The following is a 16,577-nucleotide window of genomic DNA, read 5'->3' as shown; positions in this document are numbered from 1 at the left end:
AAAGGTCTATTTATTCCGTTTCTTTGAAGATTGAAATTAGTCGTTATCATGTACAATGCGCCCCTGACGACGTTTCAGAAAGAATGAGCGTAAGGAAACGATTCGAAAAGATTTCCGTCGTGGCCTATCAAAAGTAGAAGTTAATTTCCACATTTTACACCTTAATCTCTTCGAGGGAATTTTCTCTTTTTTTTTTCTACTCGTCATATATTTTTTCTAAAAATTTTTAATATCGGTTACCTCGCGTTCTAATTTCGAGCTGGAGGACGAATGTCCTTACTTTCCTTCCTCGATGACTATAAATAACGTGGTGTATTTACATTTTGTTTGCAATCGTGAGGAGCAGAATGTGGAGGTGATCTGCAAAGAGTACAAAGTTAAAAACCCGGTCTTTAATGCATATTCAATGCGGATTAATCAGACCTCCCGTTCCGTCGTACCTAATAACAGTGACAACAACTCGAATGATCATCGATAACATTACCCTATAATTAGTTCCGGCGGAAATTACTGTTCTTTATTATTCTAGGAAGTCAATAAAGAGGCAAGAAGCCGGAAACGTGCAATTGCTATTTCCAGCTTTCGCTGAAAACCCCAACAAAATAGGATATCCCTTATTACTATCAAGTACGGAGAAGTCATTATTAATAACCACACTAATAGCTAATTATGATGGTTCACATGCGTAGCGATAATCAATTACTTATTAGAATTGATAAGCAAAAAAAAAACCCGACCCTCAGATAGAAAGATACCTGTGATTTGCTCTAATCAGCCTTGAATGACTCTTCAAGGCATCGATGACGTCCGATTGCGCTATTTTTATAACGAAACTACCTCCGATAAAAAAAATCCGCGACATACCGAGGAATATAATAAATAAACATTTAACATCCAAGAAACCAGTTAAGCGAAAATCCGGAAAATTCTTTTGACATCGTGGAATTAATTACCAGAATTTCGCACGGCATAATCGTCGATTCGCGTTTCCCGACGTCACTGGTGGACTAATTTTTTTTTTACCCTCAATGATTTAGCAATTGTCGTAAATCCAAAAAGAAAAAACAGAGAGAAAGAGCACGGCAGAATTACGAAAAAACACCCTTTATTCGTAACAAACATTTATTATACAACACATCGATTGTTATGCCGATTCAGCAGCCACGCGAGCGTAGAATGGAGCGCAAAAAAGGCGCGGAATTCAAATATACTTTTCTTTTCCTTCTTTTTCTTCTTCCCTCTCCGTTCATTCCCACGGAAAAAAATTCAGGAGCGACGTCCCGACGAAAGAAACAAGAATCGTCGCTTCTCGAGCCAAAATCGACAACGATTAGGCTCGAATTCGTTAAGGCACGTGTAAAGGAACGTCGGCGAGGATCGGCCGATTGTAACGATCGCATAAATCAGTGATAGGCTCGCGCGGATATCACGGCTCATATCTTTCCTTCCTTTTCGGAAATTTCCGATTCCGCGACTGTTACGTTCCTAAGCGGATGACTCTTTTGACTTGTCAAGGCGCAGTTAAGACATTAAGGCCGCGGCGTTAAACGAGAAAGTTGAGAAGCGCTCGAACAGTAATCAAATAAAAAAAAATAAAAAAAAACTACACACATAAAAACGATTACAGGAGGAATTAATTATGACGGCAAGCAATTTTAAAAAGTGATAAATCCAGACATCACGTAAATCCAAGTTTGTCCACGCGGATATAATTGTTATGGATTTTTTCCCAGTCCTGTGGGTAGGACGGAATTATTAATTGTCAATAACAAATGGAGCAGTTCCTCGGGGGGAATTAAATGCAGCGTGATGTCAATTGGTATAATTTCGCGGTTTCGATTGACGGTATTTTCCTTATTTTCTTTTTTTTGTTTTTTTTCGCAGGCATAATTAACATTGAGAATATTGGAAAGCGTTGGCGCAACTTTTTCGTTTAACGGGGAGAAGAGCGCATTTTTAGGAGCTTCTCTCGTGCTCCGCGTCCGCCTCGTTAAGAGGCCTTAAGGAAACAGGAAACAGGGGAAAAAAAAAAGAAGAAAAAAAAAACAAGAAATCTCTCTCATCATCCTTATACAAAGTTAATAATATTTGGCTCACGAAATACGATTAACCTGGCAAGAAAGGTGATTCGGACGAATCGTTAAGTGCGTAGGCAGGATCGCGATCCATCGCTCGGGGTTCTCCTCGGGATCCATGGATCACGGTATAGAACAAAGATCAAGAAATAAGAATATTCATTAACATGGAAAAACCAGGACTACTCCCGGGATTCCTTCGTGACGATTTTTCCCGTGATCGATGGACCAGGATTTTCCTCCACGATCCATGCATCAGGATCTTATACCTAGATCGATAGATCATGACTTTCCACGCGACCGAAGGACCGCAATTCTTTTCCCCGTGATCTACGGATCGAGATTTCTGCGGAATTGATGGATCGGGATTTCTCTCGCGATCCCTAGACCCTGACCTTCCTCGGGATCGATGGATCGCGATCCAGCACGGTGTCCCTTTTCCCTTATATTGCATCTTGTGTTCACAGCCATCGATGGACATCGAAGCCTTCGATTCAGATTAGTCAATTCGCTCCGATAGATCCAAGATCGTTGCTCAGGCCACCGTTTAGGCGATTTTCAGGCCTCAACTATTCCCCGAGGATCTACAGTATACAGTACAGTTAACATCGACGATATTCCAATGTTAATATCAACGTCAATATATAATAATAATAAAAAAAAACAAAAAAAAACATGTCGCTACCACTCCAATGGCGTGTCAGGAGACCTACTAAACATTTGTAAGAAAACGTGTAAAGCGGCCGTTACGCCCCAAAATGTCCGACTTTGTATAATCGGCTTACAGTTTACACGTGTTGGCATACATTAATCCTATTGACATTACTAACTGAGTGTACCTCGGACAATGTTCAATCTAGAGTACGTGCGGACCTGCGTAAAAAACGACTTAAAAACCTTGGAATAATATAAAATCGAATAGAAAAATCTGTATAAACGTTCGGACATTTTGCGCCACGTAGAGCCTATTAAACGTTCCGTATAACAGCGATTTAGCGTTAATTTTTTCCAGGGTCACGATTACATATCTTCAGTCGACGGAGACGTTAAAAATGTCAAAAAGACATTGACGGAGCAATATTTTTTTCCCACGAAGCCAAATAATTTTTCTTGTATCATATCTGGACACAGTCCGAATGCGCTTAAAATATTAATTCCTCCGACTGAAAAAAAAAGAAAAAAGAAAAGAAAAATTAAAGTGATCCCTGGATAGTACTCCATGTACCAGATTCTCGTAAGGATCGATCAGTCATCGACAGACCGACCGGTAGCGAAGGCACCGAGCCAACTACGAGTCTGAGTTTAGCGAACAAGAAATAAAAGAAAAAGAATTAAAAAAAAAAATCCAAGAAGAACAAGAGAAATCCAGCGAAACAGACGATTAGAGACACGATACCCTGAACATCGAATGCGTCGTAACGATGGCTAACCACTTAGTCAGTTGCTTTTTTTTTGTTTGTTTGTTTCACATCCGGACAATAACTGGATAAATAAATTACTTTACAGATTACGGCTTAGGCGAGTAAGACTTACGAGCTAGACTTAGAAAAATAAAGTCGAATGTAATAAAAATCGGATAGAAAAAACTACGCTCCCGCGACGAGCCAGTTCGGGTTCGCGGGTAAACCGGACTCTGTAGTTTCGTGTCTTGTAGACGTTGGGTCTCTTCCGGGTGATCAGAGAGATGGAGAAAGCGGATTATTATCATCCGCATGAGTTATCCGGAGAAAAATCAGCGAGTGGAGGGGCCCTGGAATGAGAGTCGTTGGACTGAAGCGCCTCGCTGCGCTCCCATTGGTCCGCGCCCCTCCACTCTGCGCTCTGATTGGTCCGGCCGACCCCCCACCCCGCGCGAGCCAGGGGCTCTCATCGTCCTTCTACGTCTACATATAAATTTCCATTTTCCAGGTGTTGCCGGACCTCCTTTCTCTCGAAACCCTTCGGTAGACCTACACGCGGTCGGGTTTTCTGGCCGTTTAAGAACGCGGGAGCGCGTTTATTCGCATGCGGAACTGCGGCGGCAGTGATCCGGCCTTAAGGCGATTTGGGGGAGAGATCGAGACTGCGGAGGTCCTATCGGGCGGTCTTCAGCTTCCACCGGAGGAACATGTAGGCTGCGATCCGCAGGAGCACGAAGATCAGCAGGAGGGCCAGGATGTCGAGGGTGAAGTCGGCGTCGAGCATGTCCAGCTCTTCCAGGGTCGTTTTCGGATTTTTGAAATGGCAGTAGACCTTGAGGAGAGATCACAATCTTAGTCCCCTCCGTTCTTACATCCCTTGTGGATATTAAAATCGATTCCACGAGGATTACTACTAATTATTCATAATGTTTCCTTCAGGACAGGCCTTGCCCGTGTTTCATTGAAGAGGAACCATAATAAGAAAAATTGTTCTTGCAAGTCGTACCTGGAAGCACTTCAGCTTCGTGCGAGCGAACGAGTAGATCGACAGAGCTGTGCCCTCGAAGCCGTACCTGATGTAGCTCAGGTAGGTAATCCATCTGAGGTACACCGGTATGGCGTCGAAGCTGACGAAGAAACCGGAGAAAAGGAGGAACGGCACGGACATGACCGGGGCCAGGAACACTCCATTTTGGACGTTCATCGCCGCCCCCACGACGAGGCCCACCGACTGGGCGACGAAGGAGATCAGCAAACAGGCAGAGGTGAACATGGTGAACCTCGACATCTCGGTAGGCTGGCTCGTAAGGAAGTAGACGATCACCACGTAGATCATGCAGAATATCGCCTGGAGGAGAAACAAAAATGGAAGTCGCGACTGTTAAGCACCGATCGATCACCAGCGATATGCAAATCTCAGTCACGCGTTAAACTCAAGATTCCACGTGGGCCATTAAAAATGAAGACTTCCTCGTAAAACGAGGCATCCTCGAAGATGTCGGCCTATGTTAAGGATCTCAAACGTGATTCTCATCGAGGAGGAAAAAAGCGTTAATGCCCGCCTTGCGAAAGAGAATCATTCCTCCGGGGAGGCCTTCGCCAGCGAGGTTAATAATTCGACGCGGTCGTTTAAAAAAAAAAAAAAAAAATAGAATCGCCTCGTCGAACTTCGGAAACGTCATTCGCGCACTTTGGATTAACGTCTCGACTAAGTGACGTATTTCCGATTTCTTTGTAATACCTGGAAGGGAATGTCGGACACCGTGATGGCCATGTAGTACGACTTAAGGGAGTACCACCTGTTGAAGTTCTCCTTGAGGAGCACTGGCATCTCCAGGGGGACTGGAAATTAAATAAACAATTGTAACGCCGCGTCGAAGAGTAACAACCATTTAATCTATTCTCTACCCGCGCTGTACTTCGGATTTACCGTGCCCAACGTATTTTATATGTATACTTTACGTATATGTATATACTTTCAGGCCGTCTCTTTCACTCACACGACAGGATTGTGATGGTCATCGAGGTGTACATGAGGAAGAGCATGTTGAAGAAGAGGAAACCGAGGTTGCTGAGGACTTTGGCACCGTCGTTCCCGATGTCGTAATAGAGAGCGCCGATCAGAAATCCGACCAATATGTGCGCGAACAATCGAAGGTACATCAGGGTCTGAAAGACAAGGGGGTCATGAAATCACGGCATGGTTAATGAAACACTTCCGTTACCCAACGGGCAGCGTTATTGCGCCCGTGGTATTGTTTAAGGGAGAAAAACCTTAATATATGTAACGAGGGAAGCGCCAACGAGCGCGAGCGGCTATTCTTAAAAGAATGTAAAACCGAGCGACCATTGTTCGCCAGTGACTAAGTCACCAGGTGAGTCGTTCGCCGGCGAAGAACCTGTCGTCATCGGACAGTTCATTACATTGCCGATAAATAACTGCTAACCACGAATGATAAGTCATCCCGAGAATAGAGCCCTGGTCAATACTCGCCCCACAAACGAGCAATATATCCTACACATAAACATGCCAGAGTATTAAATAATAAATAAAAATCCCGAATGACTTGTCACGACGACTAGACATGGTTTAAAAAGTCTATTTACATGACTACGTCCAAATGTACCGTCACATATGGGAGAGTTAGGCTTTGCGCGTTTTTTTTTTTAGGGCGACAAAAATTGTAGGGCAGAGTATTTAGGACTGGATTTCCCTTGTGTCGTCCGATGGCTCGTCATTCTAATTTCCTACGGTTTCTGCCGACTCGGGTTCCACCACGAGTAGGTCTTCCCCGAGGAACTCACCCAATCTCTCCTACTGAAAAGTAGGGTCCTCTTCAGGACGACCCAGAACTGCGTGAATTCCGAGGTCGGATATCTGTCTGGTGTCACTGTCAAGGTCTCGTCGAGCAACGCCGTGTTAACGTATTCCTTTTTCTCGAGCTCCACGTTTATCGCCACCTCATCTGCAAAAAGAAGCACGGTTAGGCCCTGGGTTGGTACAATCGGGTTCCTAGTGTGTTTAAAGCAGCCAAACCAGTTGCACCGGACATATAAAAAGGAGGGGCTAAAGTGACCCGGCAGAAACGCGACAAGTTAGGTAATTAACAAGACTAAGTAACATCGACGGTATATAAAGGTAAGGTAATTAACAAGACTAAGTAACATCGACGTTAAATAAATGTATCCGCGTGTAACATAAACTAGGAATTTTAGGGAACGTGAATTATCAGTCGACCCCTCGCCTACGTATTGAAATAATAGGATTATTAATTAATCCCTGGTCTATTGAAATATCGGGACATAGTCATCAATTAATCCCTCGTCTAATTAAGATCGTTAAAAGCCCAGTGGAGCCGGATGTGCCTCTTCAGGTGCACCACCAACGACGACTACGTACTTTCCTTGGAGATGTCGTTCATAGCGTATCTCGGTAAGATCCCTCCGTTTGTCTTGCTCCCCTTGTCGTCCAGGAACTTCTCCTCGATATTGCTCGCGTCGTTCTTGTCCTTTCCATTTGCGCTCTTGACATCCTCCACGTCCTTCACGTTGCCGCCATTGTTCAAGCTCTCGTTCTTAAGCTCCAGAAAATTGTAGCCCGTCCTGATGTCGCGTTTCCCGTTGTCGATCGCGTTCACCAGGTTCCTGATGTTGTCCCCGTACTCGCCGCAAGCCACCTCGATGACTGCAAAACAAATTACACGTATGACTTCCGCCCCCACTATTTAAATACGCTCTTCGAGTATTACATAACACCTGATATTTTAATTTTTTTACGGATAATTATCAGGGATTTACCGAAGGATGCCGGATTGTGGTAGCTGGGACAGTTCAGCCCGAGGGACCTGAGGAAAGTCACCAGCTGGGCTGTGCACCCCTGGTAAACGCATTGACCCTCTGCCAGGGTGTAAAGGGCATCGAACATCTCGAAGAGACGTGCACTAGGTTGATGGATAGTGCAGATGATGGTCCGCCCACCCCGGGCCAGGGTCTTCAGCAGCGAGATGCACTGGAAACAGGAGGAGGAGTCCAAGCCGCTGAAAAATTAAAAAAAGGAAACACGTCACTTCACGGCCATTCCCAAGAATGATTAAAATACCCAGAATGACATCTCTTCGTCATATTCCATAATTGATATATCAAAAGTAACTCGCGGGAGATGAAGGGGGGAAAAAAAATTATCAGCGACGACCGAGCCAGGGTCTTCGGCAACGAGATGGAAATATCCACTCCCAAGATTCGGTAAAATGAAATACAACTATTTCTATCATCAGGGTTTAAAAATTACCATCGAGGATGGATGAGAAAAAATTAATTAAGAGGAAGAAACGCGGATACAAAATGGCGTCGCCGGTCGCGATCGGGGATTTTATTCCTCGCAGGAGGAGAGAAGAAAAAAAAAAAAGAAAACGGAAATCTCATCGAGCAATGGCCGCAGACCTTCGGCTCGACCCGAGCAAGTCGTCGACGGGTTTTTAGGTGCGCACAAGCCGAAGAAAGAAAAAGGATCATGCGGAAAACCACAGGACCTTCAGGAACCAGTTTGGGGGTGACAAACAGCTGCGGCTAGGTCCCTATATATCTCAGGAGAGAATATTCCCGACCAGTTCCCGAGGACTTCGTTTTGGGAGTCGAAACCACCGCGACAGGATATCCCGGTGACTCTCGTTCGCCTCTTCAAGGACATCCTCCACCCCCGAGGGTAATCTCGAGGTGAGATTGTCTATTTCAGGGCCACTTTATTGTTTGAATCGTCCATTTCCGGTCCCCAGGAAGAGGAGACCAATCCGGCGCCGAAGAGTCCACCCACGCGTCCACCATAACCCAGAAGAGACAGGAAGATCTGTCGAAAGAGAAGAGGGCACTTTCTCTCGCTCTCTACCTCAAATTACTCTGGATGGTCTCTCGCACACCCGCCGTTGACACTTTTACTCGCTAGAAAGTGCACTTGACGAAAAGGAGAGAAGCGAATCGTCGCCGCTTCCTCTCGGCCCGCCTCTCTTACGATCCACGAAGGAAAAAGAAAAAGGTAAGCGTCCATCTTTAATTTTTCCTTTCGCAACCTTTCTCTTAAATGAACCCTCCTTGCATCTTACGATTCTCCGTCGAATCCCCCTCCTCTAAGTAAGATTTGCAATATTTACGCGTTTAAATCTCGAAAATATGAAGTTAGGGTAACATGGCGTCGCTCGTCGAGAATTTATATACAAGGTATTCTAGAGAAATATATTTAGACAATTGTACACGCTATCGTATTTCTTTTCTTTTTCTTTTTCTCTCATGCGAATCGTAAGATAGGGGGTACGGGGGAGAAATATCCGAAAAATTGTGCCGACCGAGGCCGCGTCGATTTGCATTCGAGTCAGGATCCAAGATGGCGTCGCCGGCGGTACCAGAGGGACCATTGACGTCACAGTCGCGACGCGACCAATGGCCTCGAACCGGGTCAAGCCCTAAGTCGCTCTATTGTGGTCATCGAACCGCCGGAAGTGTCGTTCTCAAGCTCACCTCGTGGGCTCGTCGAAGAACATTATCGGCGGATTGTTAACGAGCTCCAGGGCGATCGAAAGCCTCTTCTTCTGGCCGCCGCTCAGATTCGCCGTCATGGTCTTCCTGTGGTCTGCCAAGCCGAGCGTCTCCAGGATCTCCTGAATCTGTTGGCACATAATATTTCATCTATCACTCTTATCACTGTCTACCATTTCCCAACAATCTCCTATAATCATAGAACCATCAAACTGCGCCAATAAAGACGCTTAAAAAATTGCGATCTAGATATACAAAGCGGCGTCAAAATAGCTAATTAACCGGCCTGTAGAATTAACATGTCTGAACATCGAGTCCACCTCCAGACGAATCATCGAATTCACGTAACAGGAATTTATTTATTCTTTATAACAAGGCGGAGGGTGGCGAGAAAATCGGAATATTTATTAACTAATTGCCATCCGGAAGGTCTATCTCTTGTAAAACCTCGTTTTCGGGATTCCTTCTGCCCGGGAATAGTGGAGAAAATATCGTAACTGAGGGAAATTGGAATATCCGAAGTGCTTTCATTACGCCGGTCATAGTTACGCCATCGACCCAACCCGACCCCTCCTCTTCAACATCGGCTGGAGGAACTTTTACGTGGACAGAGAAGTTTATTGTTGACGTAGAAATTGTCGAGAGGCATCGCGACGTCCAGGGGTTTTAGTTTAGGGGGTACGGAGTATATACACTTTCTTTCTCTTTTTCATTTTACGGTCGATTCGCTAAGTCTCACCAGTTCCTCCTTTTCAGCCTTGCTGATGTTGCTGCTCAACTTGAGGCTCGAGGCGACCTTCATGGCCTCCTCAACAGTGAGATTGCCGTGCAGCTGATTGTCCTGCATGATGTAACAAGACAACTTCCTGAAGGCACTGAGATTCCTCTCGTGGCCGTTCATGGTGATGCTGCCCTCGACTCCCGTCGTCCTGAAAATCCCCGAAAAAAAGAACCGGATCATTCAACAATCATTAAAAAAAAAAAAAAAAAATACGAAATCGTCCAACACTAGGAAGCGTAAAAGAGTCGCTGGCTAAACGCAGCGTTGACCGCGAAAATATTTGACATTGCAAAAAGTGCAAGGTAAGGATTTCCGAACGTCGGTGCACCAAGGGTAATTACTAGGATAACGACCCTTTATTATTATTAAAGACATGCACCATGCATTTCTCGCTCAAAAGGTCCTCCCTTGACATCAAATCCATCATTGTCATAAATTCTGGATTCCAAAAGAAAAAAAAAAAAAAGGTCGAAGAACTCTAAAAAAAAATGGATATTAAATTAAATAGGATGTATATAGTATATTTTAGCAACGGATCATTTAATTTTTAATGCCCAACGACTAATCCATAATCATCCTAATATAATAATAAAAAAGTAGTTTCGAGCGGTTTCACTTTTCTTTTTCTTTTTTTTTTTTTCCTAGGAAGCAAAAATATCGCCGATTCTTCCGGGTACCCAGAGGGGCCTCTCGAAAGTCATCTCGTATGCGACCTGGAAGCAGAGGCCCGTCATTGTCGTCCAGGTCATCGTAGCCATGATTATTATCCGAAGAAAGCGAAGGTACTCTTACCGGCCGATCCGCTCGGTCGAATACCCACAACCTCATGTCGCTTTCTTCCGGCGAGTCGACTTTCGAAAATCCTTGGCCAAACTTCGCGAGAAAAGGAGAGACAAACGAGAAAGGAGGGGAAAAAAAAAAAAAGTCTACACCTCCGGGGATTTGAACCCGCGCCCGCCGAGAAAGCGCGCGAACGGCGTTATCCCTTTTTTCTCGATGATTTCTCAGTAATTAATTAAAATCCCCTCCCTGCCCTAGAAATTTATCAGTAATTTTCCAGGCGCTGATAAGGACCGACCACTGTCAAAACATCTTCGAAAATACCTGGATGGTACATTTCATTATACATATGTGCCCATAATTATGAAAGTGGTCTAAGTCAAAATTAAAAAAAAAAAATGAGTTTATCAGTTATTTCACGCCATATTATTTCAAACGAAATGAATTCAATGTAATTTCGAAACAAAAAATATATGACAGACCACTTTCATAATTTTCGCATTCAATTGTGCCCATAATTGTGAAAGTGGTCTAAGTCAAAATTAAAAAAAAAAAAAAATGAGTTTATCAGTTATTTCACGCCATATTATTTCAAACGAAATGAATTCAATGTAATTTCGAAACAAAAAATATATGACTTAGACCACTTTCATAATTATGGGCACATAAAAAAATCTGTATTTCGCCATTTTACGGTTTTTTTTCCCTCCTCTTTCTTTGTCCCATAAGTTTTCACACACATTCGCAGGGATTCGGGACGTAAGGTACGAAGGTACCGGGGGACTCTAAACATTTTTTTAACATTTCTTAACAGTTCTCCTTCGGTTTCCTTTGACAGAGACTCGTGGACGAAACTCAACACCGGGGAAAGGCCTTTTGCATTCCCCACCAATTTGCCCTCCAATTTGCTTGCGCAATTCGCGTAGCTCACTCTCCCCGGAGGAATAGTTCCCGTTTCTGGGGCCCCGAAAGAAAGGAGAGAGAGAGAAAAAAAAAACAAAATCCGGGAGCCGAGACATAATGGTCCCACTCACTTGTATCCCGTGAGGATGTTGAGCAAAGTCGACTTCCCGGCGCCAGACGGGCCCATGATGGCCGTCAGCTCGCCGGACCGCAGCCTCCCACTGACGGACTTCAGGATGGTCTTGGTATCTGATAAGAAGAATGAAATCATGAAATCGCCAAAAAACCGTGTATCCGAATTACCGAAAAAAAGATTCAGGAAAATCGATCGAAATACCGTGAAAATAAAAATTCGGCCATTCGTTGAATCGCAGTAAATTAATCATTTCGACCTCTCGACGGTGACTTATTATAATTTCATGATAAATCACTAAATAGATCTATGAGATCGGTAAATCGGGGTGCAATGTCATGAAAAAAAAAAAAAAAAAACCCGTGGACAATTATTTCGGTTTAATCAATAAAATTCTCCTTCCATCAGCTGCGCGTTATTGTAAATGTTTGACAATTGTAGAGATGAAATTTCCGAAAAAAAAAATCCTCACGCAGGGTTTCAAGTGTGTGCGTTGCCTTTGAACATAGGTATCGCAAAGTTTCGATATTTTTCAACAGTGAAAGCTCTTTGAAGCGACCTCACCGCTTCGGCATTGAACCGCGCAAGTTCATCGGTTCTCCGGCCATTATTTACGTAAGCCCGCGATAAACATCGCACATTGTAGTACGCGATATCACGTCGGAACAAAGAATACCACAAAGAGAACCGGGCTCTGATAAGAGGCCAAAGTCCACAGCTTCGATCCGCGACTTTGTCACCGGCGGCTGAATCATTCGGTATCAAAGTAGGATGCACCGGCACTTGTTCGAAAATAGGCCTGATAAGCCGACACCGTATTGTCATTGATAACAAGTGCCCCGGAAACACTGTTGGACCCAGCCCTCATCATACCAAGATATCTCTGGTCGAAATTACGAAAAAAAAACTTGACACCAAAGAACACCGACACATCCACTCAAATTTTCATCCCCTCGTTTCCCACGAAAAAAAAAAAAAAAAATACATCTAAAAATTGCAAAATTTAATTTTCAAGGAATTTTGAAAATCGGACTGGGGAAAAAAAAAAACCACGCAATGTCAAGCTCTCGTTAACCCACTTTCCGTGGTCGAGAAATGAAAATTAGCGATGTAATTTCACGAGGGCAGAAGGAAAAAGAAAGATGACATGTAACGTCCAATTTTTCACTTGGTTCCCTCGATTTATTTTGGAGGTGAATGGTGTATAAAGTAAGAAGACGAGTTTTGCTTTTTCGGAATTTTCAGGAGGAGGTCAAAGTGCATTTTCCAGGGTCAAGCCGCGTTTCCTCGGTATCGCGCATTCGCCGGGAATAAACAAGGAGGGAGGGAGAGAGAGGAGAGGTGCAGCACAATGCGAAAAGACAAAGAAGTCCCGCAAGCGGAATATTAATATCCGCATCGACCGTCGCACGCACTTTTCCCCCCCAATTATACCAGAGTTACTCCAAAGGCTCCTCCGTTATCGCGATTATGTCACGATATGGTCGCACAAATGACACGTACAGGAAGAAGAGAGACACTTGCAGTGTCATTACTCGCGCTCGTAAAAAAAAAAAAGGAGTCATGCAAAATTCCCGAGAAAAAAAGAACCGCACTTTGAAATTCTTTTCCGACTTCCGAAAAGCGGAAATTTCACGTGGAAAGGAAAACCAGGTTTTTGGATTTCACAGATAAATATTTAAACACCGAGAGGAAGGAAATGAAAAAAAAAAAGAAAGAAAGATAAAATCGAGGGAATCCCCAGAATTTCCTATTTAAAAAATTCCAATTCATTTTCCGGGCTCCTCCGAATTAATCGACGATAAAATGGATTTTCGGGCTTCATGGAGACATTACAATTTATATTAATTCCTTTCTTGATCCTTATCGACAATGAGTCGAAGGAAGAAAATGTTGGGGAAGAGGACGGGTGGTAAGAATCGAGCCCTAGGGCACTTAAGCCATCCTTGGGGCAGGTCGTGGCCACGAGGAGCTCTTTAAGATGACGTCTTCGAGCACTCCTGAGAGACCGCGTCGAGACGTATGAGGAACTCTCGTAAATCTCGGGTTTACTCTCGGTACGGTCCCAAAGTACCGAGGAAGTTGCCTCGACATGCAAACGCGTATTTTCCTCGTCCGATAGCGGAGAGACGTCAACAGAGATGAAAAACAGCGCAAAAAGCGAGATGCACGAAAATGAAGGAAAAAAAACAAAACAAAACATATCTATACACATATAATACCCTAAAATATAACACATTAGGATTTTTTAAAGTTGGGAATTTATCAGGAGAGATTATTTTTTATTTTTTTTTCCTTTCCTTCTTTTTGAGAACCAGGGGAATATACAAGTGACGTGTAACGAGGAGTTTCAACGGCGCGACGGAATCGCAAACCGAGTTGCGATCTAGCTCGCGATTGCGCAACTGCGAGTGGAGTTTATTGCAACACCTACTCGGAAACTAGGATAATTTACAGAATCGTAAATCTCCGAGCAAGATCGACGGAAGAGAGCCAGTTCCACGATAATGCCGACCCCCGGGAGATAGTTCGAAACCCTGGACAAAAAGAGAGAAAAAAAAAAAGAAGAAGAAAGGAAAACATCCAACATCGCGATTTGGCGAGCTTAATATAATTACGTCGAATCCGAATTAATTCCCCCGTCGGATTTAATCTCCCCGAATTTCAATGTCAATTTCAAACGTGACCTCGTACGATTCCGATTAATTCCGATTTATCTTTCCGAATTTTAATAATTAATTCTCGAATGGAAAAAAAAATAACTCACGGCTAAAAATCATCCCCGAATAATTGCAGCATTCCGCTAAGCAAAGTCGGTCGAGAGGAGACAACAAACCGTGGCATGACTTGTAATCACGGCGTATGACCGCCCTGCAATTTCGGGCAATCGAGGAATAATTACGATCGTCATTGCGCTCGACATTGCGGCGTCATCGCGTAATCACTCGCCATTCGTCGGGAAAGGAAGAAAAAATAGAAAAAAAAAAACGACAACGACAACGAAGGAAAACAAATAATAATAATGAAAGAGTAGAAAATAAACTGGGAAGGCAAGCCTACATTGACAACTGACGTGACGCGACAAGCGATCAGCTGTTTCCGCGGCCGGAGAGAAGGAAAGATTTCCGCGGCTCTTTAATTCCTTCCTTTTTCCCATTTTTATTTATTTTTTTCTTCCCCTCCATTTTAAAAATCCCGAATTCCCAGCACGTGGGGAGGTCGTGAGACTTTTGTCAATGCGAGATTCGAGACGTGACATCTCGGGTTTTCGAGTACCACCTGGAACGATTTTTTTTATCTCTTTCTCGAGTCTCCTTATCAAGAGCGCAGATTGTCGACGCGCGACATTGATCCGGGGCACTTTTAATTTCCTTAGCTCAATTCTAAACATCCAGGTGTACTCCAAGTACATCTAGGAAACGGAAGATGGTTTAACAAGGCCACCCGTTGATGTCTGATAAGTCCTTTCGATCGAGAAATGAACATTTATCAATTAGAAATCCTCCAAGATCGTCGTTAACGTCCTCGGCGCCATTCGTGGGTATTCAAATGCACTTGGCGCGAAACTCTGCCGAGTTTATGGACACTTCTATCTCTCTTTCGGTAGAATACCTACAGCCTGGGATTGTGAAATTTCAAGAAGGCCTCCGCAGTGCGTTACGTAGACTTGTTGTTGACCAAAGTCGAGTAGTCATGTAATTGTCCACGGTTGGTCGGTCATACGGACGTGCACATCCGTTTCAGAGCGAGGAGCCATTAAATGTCCCGATTCGGAGTAGACGCTCGAATATCGCATGAAAAATGTCTATTAACAATACGGCCGAGAACATTGCCATTTCGGAGTTAAGAGCTCGATTAATATAATAAATGATCTAATTAATATCAACAGTGCAGTTTCCCCATGCAAATGTGCACTTTACGTACATACGCGGTTACAAGTCAGGATTACGAGTACTTTGCTCGTTAACAAATTAACATAGTCGGCATTTACTTTTTAGCGCCGAGTAGAAAAAGCAAGTCCCTAAGTAGACGCCTAATTATTGGATTTAAAAGTGCCCACTGGTAATGGATATTTTTAATGCGCATCGGAAATTTTCAAGGATTGATTAAACGAGAAATGTCTATTAAATAATTTCTATCAGAAATTTCCTCCGCCACTCCGCAACAAGGAGTACTCGCGAGTACCGATACTCGGTCGACGGCCATGGAAATAACGACCACTAATTAAACCCCCCTTATGAGGGAAAAAAATGTCTATTAACAATGTATCGAGTATTTTAATACGCATCGGAAATTTTCAAGGATTGATCAAACGAGAAATGTCTATTAAATAATTTCTATCAGAAATTTCCTCCGCCACTGCGAGTACCGATACTCGGTCGACGGCCATGGAAATAACGACCCCTAATTAAACCCCCCTTATGAGGGAAAAAAATGTCTATTAACAATGTATCGACAATGCCACCCATAGGAATGAAACGTGACGACCGACCTGTTTCGATTTAACGCCAACCGGCTAGAAAATGACGGCTAGTTTTGTTTTCAAGCTAAAAGCAAAAAAAAGAAAAACAGCTGATACATAGATAGCGACACTTTTCCACGCACCTGCGTGCTCGTTAACAGCGCATTGTCTCGTTTTTCCTAATCCTCTTTTTCATCCGGCGAGTCGCGCCAAGCCTGGCCTCGGCATAAATATTAATTTGCAAAACGCGTAGACAACAAGCCGAGAACAACTGGAGATTAGCCTGCGACCTCGGAAAATGTGGGAGAAAAAACAAGAAAGAAAAATCAATTTCCTGATAACCCAAAAATGATCTAGAAACCAGGGTTAATAATTGAAAAGAAAAAAAATCCTAGAGTATTTTAAACCTTAAAATAATCGACAAGGATCGATACTCCGTATTTCACGACACCGAATGTTGAATTTCAAGTGTGATGATATTTTCCCCGTGAAAAAAAAAAAAAAAAATGGCAATCAG

The 16,577-nt window shown here is 43.6% G+C and overlaps 1 protein-coding gene across 3 annotated transcripts in view; it reads right to left on the bottom strand.

The window, feature by feature from the left end:
* Window positions 1-1,088: 1,088 nt before the first annotated feature.
* The window catches only part of LOC105694797 (ATP-binding cassette sub-family G member 4), a 33,066-nt gene continuing 17,577 nt past the window's right edge, over window positions 1,089-16,577 (bottom strand). For 2 of the 3 annotated variants that reach the window (XM_012415806.2, XM_012415807.2), the window contains 10 exons: window positions 11,597-11,714; window positions 9,741-9,930; window positions 8,984-9,129; window positions 7,274-7,512; window positions 6,876-7,160; window positions 6,281-6,441; window positions 5,476-5,644; window positions 5,217-5,317; window positions 4,482-4,823; window positions 4,149-4,307 (listed from right to left, as the gene is read on the bottom strand). In XM_012415806.2, the coding sequence (XP_012271229.1) occupies window positions 4,149-4,307; window positions 4,482-4,823; window positions 5,217-5,317; window positions 5,476-5,644; window positions 6,281-6,441; window positions 6,876-7,160; window positions 7,274-7,512; window positions 8,984-9,129; window positions 9,741-9,930; window positions 11,597-11,714 (1,910 nt within the window). Of the gene's footprint in view, window positions 4,308-4,481; window positions 4,824-5,216; window positions 5,318-5,475; window positions 5,645-6,280; window positions 6,442-6,875; window positions 7,161-7,273; window positions 7,513-8,983; window positions 9,130-9,740; window positions 9,931-11,596; window positions 11,715-16,577 lie in introns of all 3 variants that reach the window. The other variant, XM_012415805.1, reaches the window with a different exon arrangement.

The sequence above is a fragment of the Orussus abietinus genome, unplaced genomic scaffold (genome assembly GCF_000612105.2).
Source record: "Orussus abietinus isolate OABI.00-Male unplaced genomic scaffold, Oabi_2.0 scaffold27, whole genome shotgun sequence".
Classification (NCBI taxonomy): domain Eukaryota; kingdom Metazoa; phylum Arthropoda; class Insecta; order Hymenoptera; family Orussidae; genus Orussus; species Orussus abietinus.
The sequence above is the reverse complement of the archived record's forward strand: the minus strand, read 5'-3'. Positions and strand labels throughout refer to the sequence as shown.